At 44.6% G+C, this 15,387-nt stretch overlaps 1 protein-coding gene across 4 annotated transcripts in view; it reads right to left on the bottom strand.

The window, feature by feature from the left end:
* Window positions 1-15,387, bottom strand: part of rassf7a (Ras association domain family member 7a) — a 36,927-nt gene that overhangs the window by 4,295 nt on the left and 17,245 nt on the right. For 3 of the 4 annotated variants that reach the window (XM_039808974.1, XM_039808973.1, XM_039808971.1), the window contains 2 exons: window positions 1,869-2,067; window positions 177-1,105 (listed from right to left, as the gene is read on the bottom strand). In XM_039808974.1, the coding sequence (XP_039664908.1) occupies window positions 177-1,105; window positions 1,869-1,971 (1,032 nt within the window). In that variant the 5' untranslated portion in view covers window positions 1,972-2,067. Of the gene's footprint in view, window positions 1-176; window positions 1,106-1,868; window positions 2,068-6,972; window positions 7,164-15,387 lie in introns of those variants that run through there. The other variant, XM_039808975.1, reaches the window with a different exon arrangement.

The raw sequence follows: 15,387 nt of genomic DNA on the forward strand, positions 1-15,387 counted from the left end.
AAATCATGTGTTCAAGTGTCTCTGCACTGTTGTTTGTCTGCTGCAGTGTGCAGGTAGGAGAGGGATACAGTTTCACAGTATAGCTAGAAGAGGGTCTGTGCTACACCCCTCAAATGACAACACTGGCTGATGTGGATTTATAGCCCTTTCTCCAGAACCGTCACCTCTCTCCTTACCTGCATCAGAGACTCTGCCTTCCCCAGAGCCTTGTCAGTCTCAGAAAGCTGCTCCTCCAGCTCTGTCCCGTGATTCTCCCGACTCTGGAGCTCTGCCTTCACGGCGTCGAGGGATTCCTCGGGTCTGTTGGCTTTCCCTTCCGTCTGGCTTTCCCGCTGGATCTCTTGCTCCAGCTGAGCAGCGCGAACGGAGAACTTGTGGAGCCGCCGTCCGCAGTCGTCGAGCTTGGCGTGGAGCTCCCCGAGCTTCCTCCTCATTCCTCGCTCCCTCTCCACCTCTGCCTTAAGCTCCTCCTCCCAATACTGTTCATGGGCGAGCTCGGCCTGGTTCCTCCGCGCCGCTTGCTCCAGAGAGTCCATCTCTTCTTTCAAGTGAGTGTCAGAAACTGGTGAAGGACATGGAGATGGGCTGGGACGCTCCCATGTGTGTGACTCCCTCTCTAGGGCTTCTAGCTGGGCCTCCATAGCCCTCAGCCGCTCCTGTTGCTGAAGAACCTTCCTAAAAACCTCCTCTTTGGATGGGCCTATAGGTAGTGCTGGGGATGGGGATGGGGATGGAATATGAGGGGATACAGGGCTGGGAGAAGGGGAGGCTCTTTGCTCTGGAGAGTCCCGAGGAGACTTCTTAAACTGTTTGGCTTTGGTATTCGGAGAGGTGGATGGCCCCAGGTTAAAGGTGAGTGCTTTCTTAGGCTGGCTGCGTTTCAAAGGCTCTGGCTCAGGATGCTTGGGCAGTTGGGGTGAAGTTGGTCTGTCCTGTTTCGAGCTGGGTCCGTCACTGCTGCTTGGGCCAGTACGGCGCAGGAAGAACTGAACTTCGGCGCCATGTTGGCCTAACTTAGCCAGAGACTCCAGAGGCTTCTCTGTAGCCAACAGCTGCCTCTCTGTATCCCTAAGACGCTGGATCAGAACATAGCGGCCTGTCTGACCTGGGGACAGAGAGAGACACAGAGTGAGTACGAAGAAATACTAACAAACTGAAAGACAACACAACCTACCATCCCTAAAACACCACCATATCAAATTGAAAAAAACTGCATGAGACACAGTGTCTATAAAAACTTATAATACATAAATCAGTCGAGGCATTGGTTTCTCCTTCAGTGTAATTCAAGCAGTTGGTTTGACTCCTTCCACTGCTTCGACGCAAGTAGCGCTAAGTGAACAAATAACATCAAATGCATTGTGATGATGCTGATACCTTTAAATCTCTGCCTCTGAGGATTGGAATAAAAGGCTGCTGCGTAAGACTCACACATGTAAAAAGAATTCAAATAAACCAAAGTTTCCACAAGGACCTTGAAATTAGGACAAGCCCTCCCTGATGACTTGGCAGGCAGCTCACTCATGGAAGGAGGAGAGTGCTATATCTGGATTTATGTTGTTCAACGTTGCTGCAGCGTAAGGCTTGACTAAAGGATACAGGGACAGAGAGACGGCTCAAATCCATACTGACCCCCTGACTGAATTTGACAGAGTACTAATTTTGGGTCAGTGGAGAATGAAAAGGTAAGTGCAGAACCGGATTGCTGAAACCTTAGCACTTAAAAGTACTCTTGTTTTTGTCTGCATCAAATTGTCATTGCAGGGCTGTTATCGAATCACTTAAGGCGACAAAATAAACTGTCAAGCAAACAAACAAGGTGCCAAGTAACAACAGCTTGGAAGCACAAAAGAGTTTGAGGTACCCACCAATGGCCTGGGCCAGAGCGATGACTACATCCTGGCAGGATGTCTCCTCAGACAGGCCGCACACCACCCGCACCACTCCGTCCACCCACACTTTGAGCTCCATCTGGGACCAGGTGAGACGGGGCGAAGGGTAAGACGGTCTTCAAAACAGATCACTTCAGCTCGGCTTGACTCAACTCAACACTGCATGGCACGGACTCTGAAAAGCAAGAACAGAGGGACATGTTAGAGGTGTGTTGATATGATTGATGATTAATCCAGAAATCCAATTTTCCAGTTGTAAAAGAACAGACTGGTTAGTTAAGAGCCCCAGCAGTATCTTGTGGACCTGGAAGCATAAATGCCAATCTGTAACCCAATTAAACGCTCCGCTGCCCTCCTTCAAAGCCGTTATGATAGCTTACTGCCGACGGGAACGGACAGGGAAAGTGGAGCAACTCAAGTGTGTCTATGTTTGGGAGAGGGTGTTTGTGTGGGTAGAAATACATAGAAACGTGGCAGGAGAGATAGAGCGTGTGTGTGTGTGTGTGTGTGTGTTTGTGTGTGTGTGTGTGTGTGTCCCTCAGTTTGATCCCCCTCAGCAGGACTAGAACTGGGTCTCATCAGACTTCATAGAGCAGATCAGCAGGTTGCCTGAAATGCGTCTTGGAAGCAGGTTTAACCTAAATGAATATTGTTATGTTCAGTCTCTCTGTCCGTCTGTCTGTCTGTCTGTCCTGTACAGCTAAGCTTCATAACAAGGTAATAAAATACCGCAGTGCTCATAAAAAGTGAAATGCCTCGGGCGGTGTTAGGATTATCTTTAGAACTTGGCACAGTAAATGAAACTTTGTAGCCTAGGTGGGTAAAAGACAACTCTTCACCGAGAGTCGGACAGATGGTGTTCTCTTTCTGTCTGTCTCTCCGGTTCTCAATGGGAGGTGTTTAATACTGAGCCCCACCATTATCTTGCCCCTCATTCACTGCCTGGCTCTGCTCCACTGGCTGCCTATAGGGAGCTGCTTTGGAGGAATGCACTGACTTCATCTGCCAGCCGGAAGAATTCCTGATTTTCTTAACAAAGCCCTCACCCCGCCCCTCCCTCTGCCGCTGGCCTGGCTGCCCCGCACCACCATTACGTCTCCACTGTTCACACAGCAAACACAATCTCTGCTGGGGAGCAACAGCCTATCTGATGTGGCAACAACATCACACAGAACAGCTCAACATGACCTCACATACGGGGAGGGAATGACGGCACAGCTCGGAGATTGAACCCGCGGATTGGAGATCACAAGAAACAAGTTGGCGAGCTCGACATGGATGATCACAAGCAATAGAAATTCTTTTGAGCTATGTGGTGATATCATCTGGAGAGAAAGTTGATTTGAAAAGAGAGTGCTAACCAAACACCAAAGATTTCGACACAGCGGAGATGCCAATATTTTTGTTTGAGAGGGCACAGAGTGTGCTGTGTTGCAATACATAATTAAGCCGGATTGGTTGAGTCACAGAGTCAGTCGTAGTAGATAATCATTAACTTCAGCTGGGAGGCTTTTTCTTTTTTAAACACACAGAGGTTAACCGGAAGAAGCAATAGGTGTAAACCGAGCCCTGGGTATCCTGCTCTGCCTTTGAGAAAATGAAAGCTCAGATGGGCCGATCTGGAATCTTGCTCCTTATGAGGTCATAAGGAGCAAGGTTACCTCCCCTTTCTCTGCTTTACCCACCCAGAGAATTTGGCCCACCCATGAGAGAGAGAGAGACATCATGGCTTTCAAATAAGCAAAGTGGCAGTTGGTCAAGGCCACACCCCCACCCTCCACCTTGCCCCCCACCCTCTCTCCTCCTCAATAGCTAAAGACACAGAAATGGCACATCCTAAGGAAAGCTCATTGTGGGACTGGCTCTAGTGGCTGTAATTCTGCACCAAGGCTGAATTTCGGGGAAGAGACTTCAGATACAGTATTAGGGGACCACTAAGGCCTATATAAAAAGCATCCAAAAAGCAGCATGTCATGGGACCTTTAAATAAACTGTCAGAAAACTGTTCACAAAGCTCAAACAGAGGTTGAACTCTTGACATTTTTGTCAAATACATGTCTGCATGTATAGGGAAATGAGGTCCTAACTAACTGGATTTGATGTCATTTACATGCTTGCAGAAGAACAAACTTGCAGGCAGTACCTAACCTAAAGGTTTCCATATCTGTCCAAGATTCCTTGTTCTGTAATAATCCCATTAAATGAGAACACAAACACACAAACATCACCCAGAATGTCACTCTCCCATGATGCTTAGTTCATGTCCCTCCTGGCTGGTGAAATGTGATAATCTGCACCAACAGGAAACAAGCAGGCCTGTGAGTCTCAGGTTGCTGTCTATTCTCTTTGTCACAGGCACCACAACACTGAGAACCAGACATCCGCCTGACCCAGCTCTTTTCACAGTGCAGCACCAGAGTCCTGTGTCAGTTCTCATTGAAATACAGATGCAGGAGAGGCAACTTTACACTGTGAGTGAAATGTAGTCTTGGAATCATGAAGCGTACCAATACTGAAATTATGTTCAAAATACTGCAGAAGCCAATAAACACATTTGCGACCAGCCGACCATAATAGGAGTGTGACTCTAAAGGCCATTTTATAGTTGTGCGTAAAGTCGAATAGCCCCGCAGACCCCTCTGCGTCTACGCAGGACCCTACGCCGTAGCCTGACGTGCACCTCTCGAAAAATGTAACTATACGTCGCAGCGACGCACGTCGCTCGGCCGTGGCTTGGTAGCGTTGCATTTCCCCCCCCGACTCATTTCCTGGTTCTCCTTCTCCATAAACAACGTGAAATCAAGGAGAGGGTTAACTTTTCCTGCTACAGATTTCCCACCGTGGTCAGAAAACACAGGGGAGACACTTTGTTTCTCTCACTATGACTCTAGAGTCAGTACTCGCTCCAAAGCCAATCGCCGTCACTCTCTCACTTCTCCCTCGCTCTATCACCCACTCCCCACACACACACACGCCGGCTCGACGCACACACCAGCGCACAAGTAAACATCAGGCCACTTACGCTGGCTCAGCGAGAGCTCAGCGTGGAGCCTCCGCACAACTGTAAAACGGCCTTTAGCCTATTTGGTTTCAGAGTCGATATGCAAATGTTGTCGACAAACACTCGGGGTGGGAATCTCTTGGCACCTCACGATTCGATTCCGATTCAGAGGCCAACGATTCGATTCTAAACCGATTATCGATGCAAAAAAAAAAAAAAAAATAAATCTGAGTTTGCTACTCAGAGTTTGCTAATCATTTCCTAGACAAAGCAGCTAGACAAGGCTTTTTGAGCGATTTTGACATATATTTGTCACACACAAGTTTTAATGACATTTTTTGTCTACTGAGGTTTTTATTTTATAGTCATTCCATGCTTAAGCCTTAAACATGCTTGTGAAAGTCACCTTCTCTCACAGTAATCTTCCATGTCAGAGGCTCAGTCATGTTCAAAGGTGGATAATTGGCTTCTCAGAACATGAAGGTGTCAGATGTAATGTGATAAAGTAGATGAACAGCCTATATGTGTTTTGCCTAATTATTTTATGTATGTCTTATTAGATCATGTGTATATATACAAAAAAAAAAATCTTTTTCCTTTTAGCCATTTTTGTGTGTGTTTTTTTCTGCACTCTTGCCTAAACTCTAAGGGCGTTTTCACACCTGTAGTTTGTTTGCTTTGATCCGAATCAGTTGGTGAGATAGTAAACTTTGAGCGATTTGCCCTCGGTCGGTTTGGTTTGGTTTGGTTTCACACCTGGAAAAATCCAAGCGTACCAAAATGCGTCATTACAAATCAGGCAAGAACGTCCAGCCCTCTTATTCGGTCGGATATGTCTGGGAGAGGGAGCAAGAAAGTAAATACAGGAAGAAGGTCCTGACTCCTCCTTCGCTCTGCTCTGCCGGCGTCTGTCTCCAATTTTAGCGGCAGCTGGTTTGACCACAGATACAAGTGACTATTTCTGTGATAGAAAGACTGCAACCTGCTACAGTTTGCTGCTCTGCTTCATCGCAGATTGCCAAACACACCTGACTACAGGAGACATTAGCTCAGACTTGCGGAGTACATTTAGTTGGTGCGGTTCGAGTACGGATCACGTTCTCACCACAAGCTCCAGAGTTCGATTGAAAGCGTACCGAGACCACCTCTTCAAGCAGGTCTCGGTACGCTTGTTTGGTCCACTTTTGGTCCGAGTTCGATTGCCGCGTTCTCACCTGCCCATACGAACCGCACCAGCGGGGCAAACAAACTCTAGTTCGACTCAACCGAACTAAAGGCTGTCGGTGTGAAAACGCCCTAAGTTGTTGTCCATTAACCTATCCACGTTCAGTCACTCTGTTTTCTTATTTGTACTTTTTCTGGAGACAGTAACTTTTAAATAAAAATCAACACATTTTTTTTTTTTTATCGATTATTAACTTATCTGAATCGAGAAACAAATCGTTCTAGAGAGAATCGCGATGCATGTAAAAATTGATCATTTTTCCCACCCCTAACAAACCACCGCAGACTGCTTTGCGCGTGTTTTGAGTCACTATGCACACACCCATTCCAATCTAAGCCACTAAAGTTATCCGAAACGCATAATTTTATCCCTATGACAACACTCACACTTCCAAACCCCACCCTTGAACCTCAGGTCACCCCCAAAACAGAGAAACACATCCCAACTCCCACCTCTACTTTCACCCGAGCCCCACCCACCCAAAACAACACAGGACACAGTTTCAGTTGAAACTCTATGCTCTGACATATTTTCTCAAAGGAAGAAAAATGTACAGTCACTTTGGAGGCAATCAGCAAATGGAAAAAAAATCTCACACTCACACAAGCACATTAACAAAAAAAGCCATTTCAGGAGCTTAAATTGAATAAATAAAATAGACTAGTCATACAGTATGATGAAAGGGATAGAAAGAGAGACAGTGAAGAAGACAGACGGTGTGCAAATGAGAAACGGAGAGAATAAATGTGGGGGAGAAAAACATCTGACAGATAGACAGATAGAGAGCGGTAGAGAAAGGAGCAGTGATTGGAGCCATGTGCCATTCCCTCCTCTCCTCTCTCATCATAGCTCACCCATCCAGCTAACCCGCTTTGCGTCTTTCATCACCCTGTCTGTGCCTCTGTCTGTCTCTCTTCAATAACAGCCTCCCGGCTCCTCAATGAATTCAACTGAAGGCAGAAGTGGTTAGCATCACAGCCCTGGGCATGATTCGGCTCGTCTGTGTGCCATCCTGTGTGAGCAACAGTGTCGGGCTGTGAACTGATGGGCCTTCATGGACAAGCTGGGCACAGAGAAGTGTCCATGTGCCAAAAACTACAGCATGGGAAACACCTACTCTCCCCTTCATTTGGGTTTTTTTCCTTACACATAGGAACCCCAAAATAACACTAATATACAAAACACACACACACACACACACACACACACACACATACACACACAGACACACAAGTACTCATTGCAGCTGGACAAACACACCCTTTAAAGAAGTTTAAACAAGTCATTTCTGTTAGTCATGAGCAGTATTGGGAAACATGCGGAAAAGAGTAAAGCTTATCAGAAAAAGGTTAATGTACTGAAGCTTGTCAACGCCTGAGCCCTTAGGGTACATACTGTAGAGTGTGCTTACTCTGTGTGTGTGTGTGTGTGTGTGTGCCCAAGTGCGCGAGAACTCCTTTTCATGCTAGTGCAATGGTCAAAAGGTTGGGTGTGCTTGCGTTCATGTACGAGCCTGTAAGTGTGTCTGCAATAAGATATGCCATTTAGGCCTATCTTTATGAGATGTTGCTCCAGTGATCATTCTGCTATCTCTTCAGCAACAGAAGTCCAGGGAACAATGGCAGGATCAAAGGGCAGAGTGTACATCACACACTGCTTCAGATCTGGAACCGCACACAGATTAGACAAACACACAGAAATACAACGTAGTGTAGACAAACAGTTATCCCAATCAGTATCAACCGAGAGAATAAGACCCTGGCCCAGGTTGGTTAAAGTGTATATAATAGGTTAGACAGTGCTGTTTGAGGACAATGAACAGTGCTGGGAGAAGCTATGGCCTCTGTGCCACTCTGTTCCAGGTTGGCAGAGACACACAAGCACTCAAACAGCCAGTAACTCGCTGGCACCGAGCAGCCTGGTCTCATCTGTACTGTAGAGACACTATTGTTGTTCTGGTTCCACACTCAGCAGACAGAGTTGCCTCTTTTGTGGCCCCTGGCATCGCTGGGTTCGTCTGCCACGCCACGCAAGCTTTTAGTGCCATTCTGCTGCGTACACATGTTACCACAGATAACACTAATAAAAGGGAGGACAGATACTTTCTTTTGTCCTCCCTCGCCTCCCGTTTTGCATTCTCTTCCCCCTTCTTCGTCATCCAGTGTTAACAGTCTGCCAACTGAGCACAGTGTATGTGCTCAAAAGACAGATGAGACCAAAGACAAACCGAAAAGTCCACAACATGCCCGTAGTTGAGTGCAGCACAATAATTATTCATAATGGCAGAAAATTATCCTTTTGCTTCAGTAATTATAACTGGTTCTCTGCGGAAAACTTGTGATGGAACACATGGGTATTCTCAGTTAATGCTTCATTACACAGCCACAAGAAAAATGTCTAATGCCTGCTCATACACTGCTACATAAAAATGTGATACAACATATGCGCGTACACGCACACGCACACGCACACACACACACACACACACACACACACACACACACACACACACACACACACACACACACACACACACAATTTCATGCTGTACCTTGCAGGAATTTCAACTGATTTTTATCATTTCAAAACACATACAAACAACTTGTCTGGCTCAGGGTTCTATCATTGCCTGTGTGAATGCTTACATTTGGCCAGAAGTGTCCAGGTGGTGCTGGAAGCAACCAACTGGGTAAAAAAACATCATCGTCATTATTATTAACTTGCACCTGCTGTTTTCTTTTTCTTTTTTTTTGCATTTCTTTATTTAATTGTTTGACACATCATCTCATATTTACAATATCAGACATTTTTCTGAAAGTAAAATCTGCCATGAAAAAAAGCAATGCTTTCGAAATTCTCCAAGTGCCACCAGTAGCGTCCACAACACCATAACTTCCATGTAGGAGTGATTATTAGCAGGGCTCCAGTGCCTGCGGTCAGAAAGCAGGGAGTGGTCCACTGGGTATACAAGGAAACCAGATCCAAGATCTGAGGGCTTCTATTGGGCAATATTAAATCTTAATAACTTTCCAATGTAGACATCTACCTCTCAATAAGGAGATAATTCACTTTTATAGTACGTTACAAGCCAGTAAAATGTAGGAAAAATAATAAAGTCGCAGCTGGATGGTTTAGTTTGTCTGGGAGGGGTTAACAAAACATCAAAAAGTAGTTTGTTCACTTTGTGGCTTCTTGTACTTGCTCTACTTTTGGGTTATGTGTGTTTTAGTTTGCGCTGCACAAATGTGTATGTATGTATGTATACAATTGTGTATTTTACTATGATAGTGATGGTGACTGCGTTGCTTCTACTTCTTCACAGCTTGTTAATTAGACTGAACGGCTGCTTGGTTCCCTGCTAATGGAGCTTCACTGAAGCTTCAACACACCTAATGAATAATGCATTTTTTTTTTTTTTTTTACAGCACATTCATTTTGGCAAATATTTCTCGGAACAAAATCCAAACGCTTGTTGTGACCGACCAACTCTTTGAAAATGTCCCCCGTCCGCCTGTGTCTCTCCTCTATTGACATGCTAATGACTCAGCGTAAAGGAATCAGAAACAGCACTAATAAGCTTTAGTCGTCATACACAGATCTGTTGCTGCAGCCTTCAGCCTTCTCCATTATGAGGACTGGCTCGTCCAAGTGTGAAATCTCGATGAGGGTGAATCAGTGGTTCATTAACACAGGGGACACGTTTGCCTCTTAATCAAGGGCAAATATAGGCAGTGCTACCCTATTTACAAAAGAAGTAAAAAAAAAAAAAAAAAAAGTTGCAAACTCAAATCCCAGATCAGCTGGACAAATAGGGTTATTCAACTCCTTGCCACTACATCTCATGTACAGTCACTAAACACACAAGCTGTGTAACCGCTGTGCGTGTAATTGATGATTGAAGAGGGTTTAAAAAGGTTGAGGCCAAATACTCCAGTCGATCTAAAGCGGGCCTCGACATGGTCTTGCCGTCACCTGTGGCTGTCACTACCACTACAGTCACACTGTGTAAAACAGCACTTAGTGTGAAATCCCAGATATCGTGAATCAACAGCAGCACTCACACAGACATATGGTAACCTGGCCTGAACCACAAGAGAGAAGCTGGAGAAGAAAAATCTTTATTTGATTTTGATTCTTAGACATGCTGACACACAAGTAGGTATTGTGTTATTCTAACTTTAGAAATATAAAGAAACCTCGGCACACTTTTGAATTTCATTGTAAAGGCAATAAGGTACACTCCCACGAGCATGTGGCCACAATAGTTTACACAGCCCTGGCCACAATAAAACATTATTCATCTCACCGAGTGAAAGACTTACTCATACCTGGCTTGATTATAGTCATTCACTTGTTCGCTTCAATCCCGGGAAAACGAGCGGAGGCGAGTACGTTAGAGACCAGGAATTTGTTTGCGCTGACTCATGCATCCAGCCGCAGAGACAGCAGCTAATGGTGAGAGTGATAATGCAGGATTTCACACAGCCTGTGGAAGGCCAGGCAGAGCTGGCCTCCATCGAGAGCTAGGCTCAGGATGAGTGGTGTGGCTGCCTGCAGGCTCAGCCCTGCGAGTACAGGAGTTTGTATTGTTGGTTGAGCAGAGAAATGAGGCTCGGAGACTGCTGATGGGCACCCATGTGTAATTATATACTCCCGACCTGACTCAGCAATGTATGCCAGGGAAGGAGGACATTGCTCTGTTCCCAGTCAAACTGATATGTACACAGCACACACACACACACACACACACACACAGGTTGTGCAGCGAGTACATGCACACATACGGTCAGACAGACATCCACTTATCACATAGCCAAAATAACATGTTTCATAGATAGACAGCAGACAGGCTGATTCAAAATTAAAGATGACGCTTCCTTTGGTTCTAAAGTAACATAACTGTAAAAGTAAACCCACTAATTTAAAGTATGCAATTTACACTGTATGTGAGTTAAAATTAGCCTACGCTAACATCTGCTATTTATATTCCAGTTTTTTGCAGGTGCATTAGTGGGTGCCCCAGTCTCATTTCCTAGATGATTGTGTGCGTGTGTGCATGCAAGCATGGTCATTAAGGAGTCAGGAATGCCAGGCCTCCAGTGTCACAGGTTTCAAGCTAAACTCATTAGTAATTTAAAAGTTGCTTCCATATCTGCTCATATCAATTATTCACTCGTGTTTTTTTCCTCTTTTTTTTTGCCATCTTACATTCTTGAAGTACAATCCAAAATAAGGCCTCACAATGAACTGTCAATGGTACAATTGAAGCAACTGAATGCCATTTAAGTCATATAGTCGAAAGTCCTTTAACTGGAGAGTTATTAAAGGAGGTCTATTTTGTCAGTGACTGAGACTGGTGTTACTCTTTCATCATACTTGAATTCCATGCAATCCATGATGCAATATAAACTTGCCAGTCTGTGTGTGAGCTGAAGAGAATATTGCCATTAGCATGCCTGGGGAAACACATATCTGTGTGTTGCTGCAAAGAAAATGGCATACAACAGAGCCTAAAGCCACAAACCTACATCATCTACACACAGCTCAGTCTGTCACGTCATGTGCTACAGCACCATAAAAGACTTAAGTTCAGTCCTAGTCGAGGCAGTTATTAACCCAGGACAGAACAGGTGCACATTCTTGTGCAGGGTTGGAACAGTTATATTACAACAAAAATATATGACTCCAATAGAAAAAAAAAACCAGACCCATCTGCTGAATGAATGTTTTCATAGATGAAAGTGAAGAATTCCACACAGTTTCCTCCCAAGACATCAATCTGGGGTCACGGACATTACACGGCCAGTTCACAAACTACTGCTATGGCTAACGCAATCCAGTCACTGCTGGTTTTGATTGGATTCAACTTTGAAAGTTTGAGAGAAAACCAAAAGGTTGTACAGATGAACATGTTACTCCACTGGGAAGGTCAGCATGGTATGCAAAACAGCTCTTCTCACACCCTCCCCATATTTACCTAGGGAGTTCCAACATACATGGCCCTTGGAGAGAGGGATATACGTAAACACAGCCATGGCGCAAGAGAGTCAGCGTGTGTGTGTGTGTGTTTTTGTTAGACCTTCAGGTAACCTATCCCATCGTGTAAAATCCTGCAACAGACTGATAAGGTGCTGTCTTTTCGTTACCATAAAGGAGATACTGTACATTCCACAAACATGCGGTCATGTGTGCCGAGATAGGGTCTATAACGGGGTTGAACAGAAAAGCACTGTGGAATGTACAATGTGTCATCAAACTATGAACAATGTTTGGACTTCTTTGTCAACACACTTCCCAACATTTCAAATCACGCTGCTCACCTGTAGGTCAGTTTTATCAGTCTAATCGGAAAAAAAACAACTTCTTATAAGTGAAACATATTCGAACAGAGACTGGAGTGGAGGTAAGAGGTAAGAGGTTAGTTAATGCAAAAATAGAAATAACTCCCAAACACAGGAAGAAAAAAAAAAGATATAAGTGAACATGTATAAGGAGGAACAAAGGGACTATTACCAAAGGAGTGTATCTTATCCCTAAAGGCATCAATAAGATATTTCAGAGTATTTTATTTTATGAAAACATAAGGGTGCAAAGGTTCACCGGTATAGAATAATTACAGCATCAGTTCCAAGAATGGGAATCATGTGGGTCTGTTGGATGTATTGGGAAGAGCATAAAACCATGATGGTGTTAATGCAACTACGGCAGGATATTGTTGAACTTTTTCCACACTAATGTCAATACCATTCTACGCCAGTATACCAAAAAATGTAGTTTAAGAAATACAATTGTGTTTCTACATTTGACAAAAGTAGCCAAAGGTCTGAAATGTTATCACACCTTTGCCTAAATAAAATAGTAAAACTAGCTAACATTAGATTGAAATCAAGTAGCAGACCAAAACATGATTACAAATCTGACCAGATATTTAATACAAGCATTTACAGCTGGACAGTTTTTGATGCGCAGTGCTTGGTTGATACCAAAAAAGTATTAAGGGTTGAAATAAATGAGTAAAGGTTGGAATCTGTTTTTGTTGCATGTGGATGACAAGGCATTAGGGTGGGCCTCTCAATAAGCCAGATTTATAGTCTTACGGGGAGGTGTCACACACAACTCTCTCTCCCTGTCATTACTCTGCGGAGAAGCAACAATCACGCCTATCAGAGCAGTGGGGGAGGGGGGGTTGGGGGGGAGAGGATGTATGGACTGTGAAGATGAGTAAGGAAAAGGTAGGAGGGAAGGGCGCAGATTTATGGCTGATTCCTAGTATCCTAGGACCCTTTGGGACCAAGACGGCATATTCTCCCAAAGCTGCCTTTCACCCGTCTACCTCAAGATCACCGGGGTGATCTTTGGCATGGGTACACATGCATAATACTGACAAGGCTGCTGCGGTTGCATTTACATATGAGAGATAAGTCGGCTACCCCTCGGGAGCAACAAAGAAAGTGATGAAGGGGAGGCAGGAGTTGACAAGACGGCACAAAGACAAGTGTTTGTTAAAGAGGGAATATTCAACAGCGGGCAGACAGACACAAACACCAAGTCTGAAAATATGTCAGAATGAAACTGACCAAACAATTACTGTTGCCGGTTTTATAGAGATGATAACGGAGGCCTTTGATAAATGAACTGTTTCCTGAAGCAAGTTTACCACATTATCCGGATAGCTCTGCAATGTAAAACCTGGAGCAGTTTGTGTTCCACACTTGAGGTTGATCCAGGTTTCACTCTGCCAAGGCAGCCAGGCAACTCGGTAAAATTGCGTCTTGGAGCAGGGCCCAGGTCTGAGTCAAACATTGCACCTTAAACCGCAGAGAAGCGGGTAACCAAACGCTGAGAGTACATTTTATCTGCTCATCTCTATGGATGAAAAAAATGTCAACTTTGGTCTACTTCACTGGGAAGCATAGCAGTCTACACCCACGTGCACATTAAGTGGCACAGAATCACCTGTGAAAGATGTGCTTTGAGTATGAGAACTGATGGAATGAAGATGCATGTGCATGTGTGTGTGTTAACTAGGGCTTGCATGTGTCACAGGCTCACCTAATGTTGCTCATCTAGGCTTATTTGGTAAGTGCATTTCTTTTTGAGACACCTAAAAAAAACTACAATACCCATCTTTAATGGCGTCACAAGCTTCTACCTCAGCATGCCTTGGTTCTACATTGGCTTTCAAAACACAGCAGCATTCAACATGATACTGACTAATGCATCAATATTTAGCATATTTATAATATGATCGTTTACCAAATCCTATAATGTAAACTTAAAGTTGTCAGAGAGACCCTATGGAAGATTTTATATTCTAGAACTGTTTTTTTGTTTATTGGCAATATATTTTTTGTCAAATAAATGATCGTAGTTCTGATTTTTTGCCCGGCCCTAATGTATACGTGCGCTTCTGCTCACCAATGTGCGTTTGTAGCTGCCATCCACCCATTGGCTTGTTTCGCTTCTAATGTGCTTGATCAAACACATCTACATGCGATTCTGCTTCTCAGCGTGAGGGATGAGCCTGTCAAGTCCACCTGCCTCTCTCCTCTCCTGTCTGTTTATTTAGTATCCCTGAGGCAGACATTTTCTCTTTCTTGCTGGCGTCTTGACCCCCCTCCTGGGCCCTTGGCTGAAGCACCATGTTATTTACTGCCCAGAGAGCTCTGTGTGCAGAGCGTCAACACGGCATGGCTGGTTGAGCAAGGGAGCAACCTGCTGCTCACACACACACACACACACACACACACGCGCATAAACACACACAGTCACATGACCGTCCCAGGGGGCTGGCAGAGATGTTTACCCGCTCTACAATCACTACACATGGTAGAATTAAGAGCCATGTAGAGAGAGACACAGACGTCCATAACCTCCCAGCAACCACAGTTTAACCTGCCATTGTTTTCAAGCTGTTACAACAGAACAGTACATGTGAAGCTATGGGTTTGATGACGTGACAGAGCAAACACCCATGAAGGCTACGGAGAATTTCACCATGACAGGACGTGACAGCGTTCACTCAGGTGAACTTTACAGTCAGCTGGACTCATTGGAGAACATATCCTTAGGTGAACTAGGCCCTGTAAGGAGATTCTTCAAGTAGGTGCTTCAATCTAACCTCTCACCTGCACAGGATGGGTGAATGAAGAGAGATTCAGGCTATGCCGCTCAGTGACCTCAAACTATTTCAACAACACTCCCTAAAAAGGTTAACTGTAGAAAAAGAAAAAAAAGTACAAAAAAACATTCCCTTCAGGGTATGTTTC

Source organism: Perca fluviatilis, chromosome 8, assembly GCF_010015445.1.
Source record: "Perca fluviatilis chromosome 8, GENO_Pfluv_1.0, whole genome shotgun sequence".
NCBI classification, from domain to species: domain Eukaryota; kingdom Metazoa; phylum Chordata; class Actinopteri; order Perciformes; family Percidae; genus Perca; species Perca fluviatilis.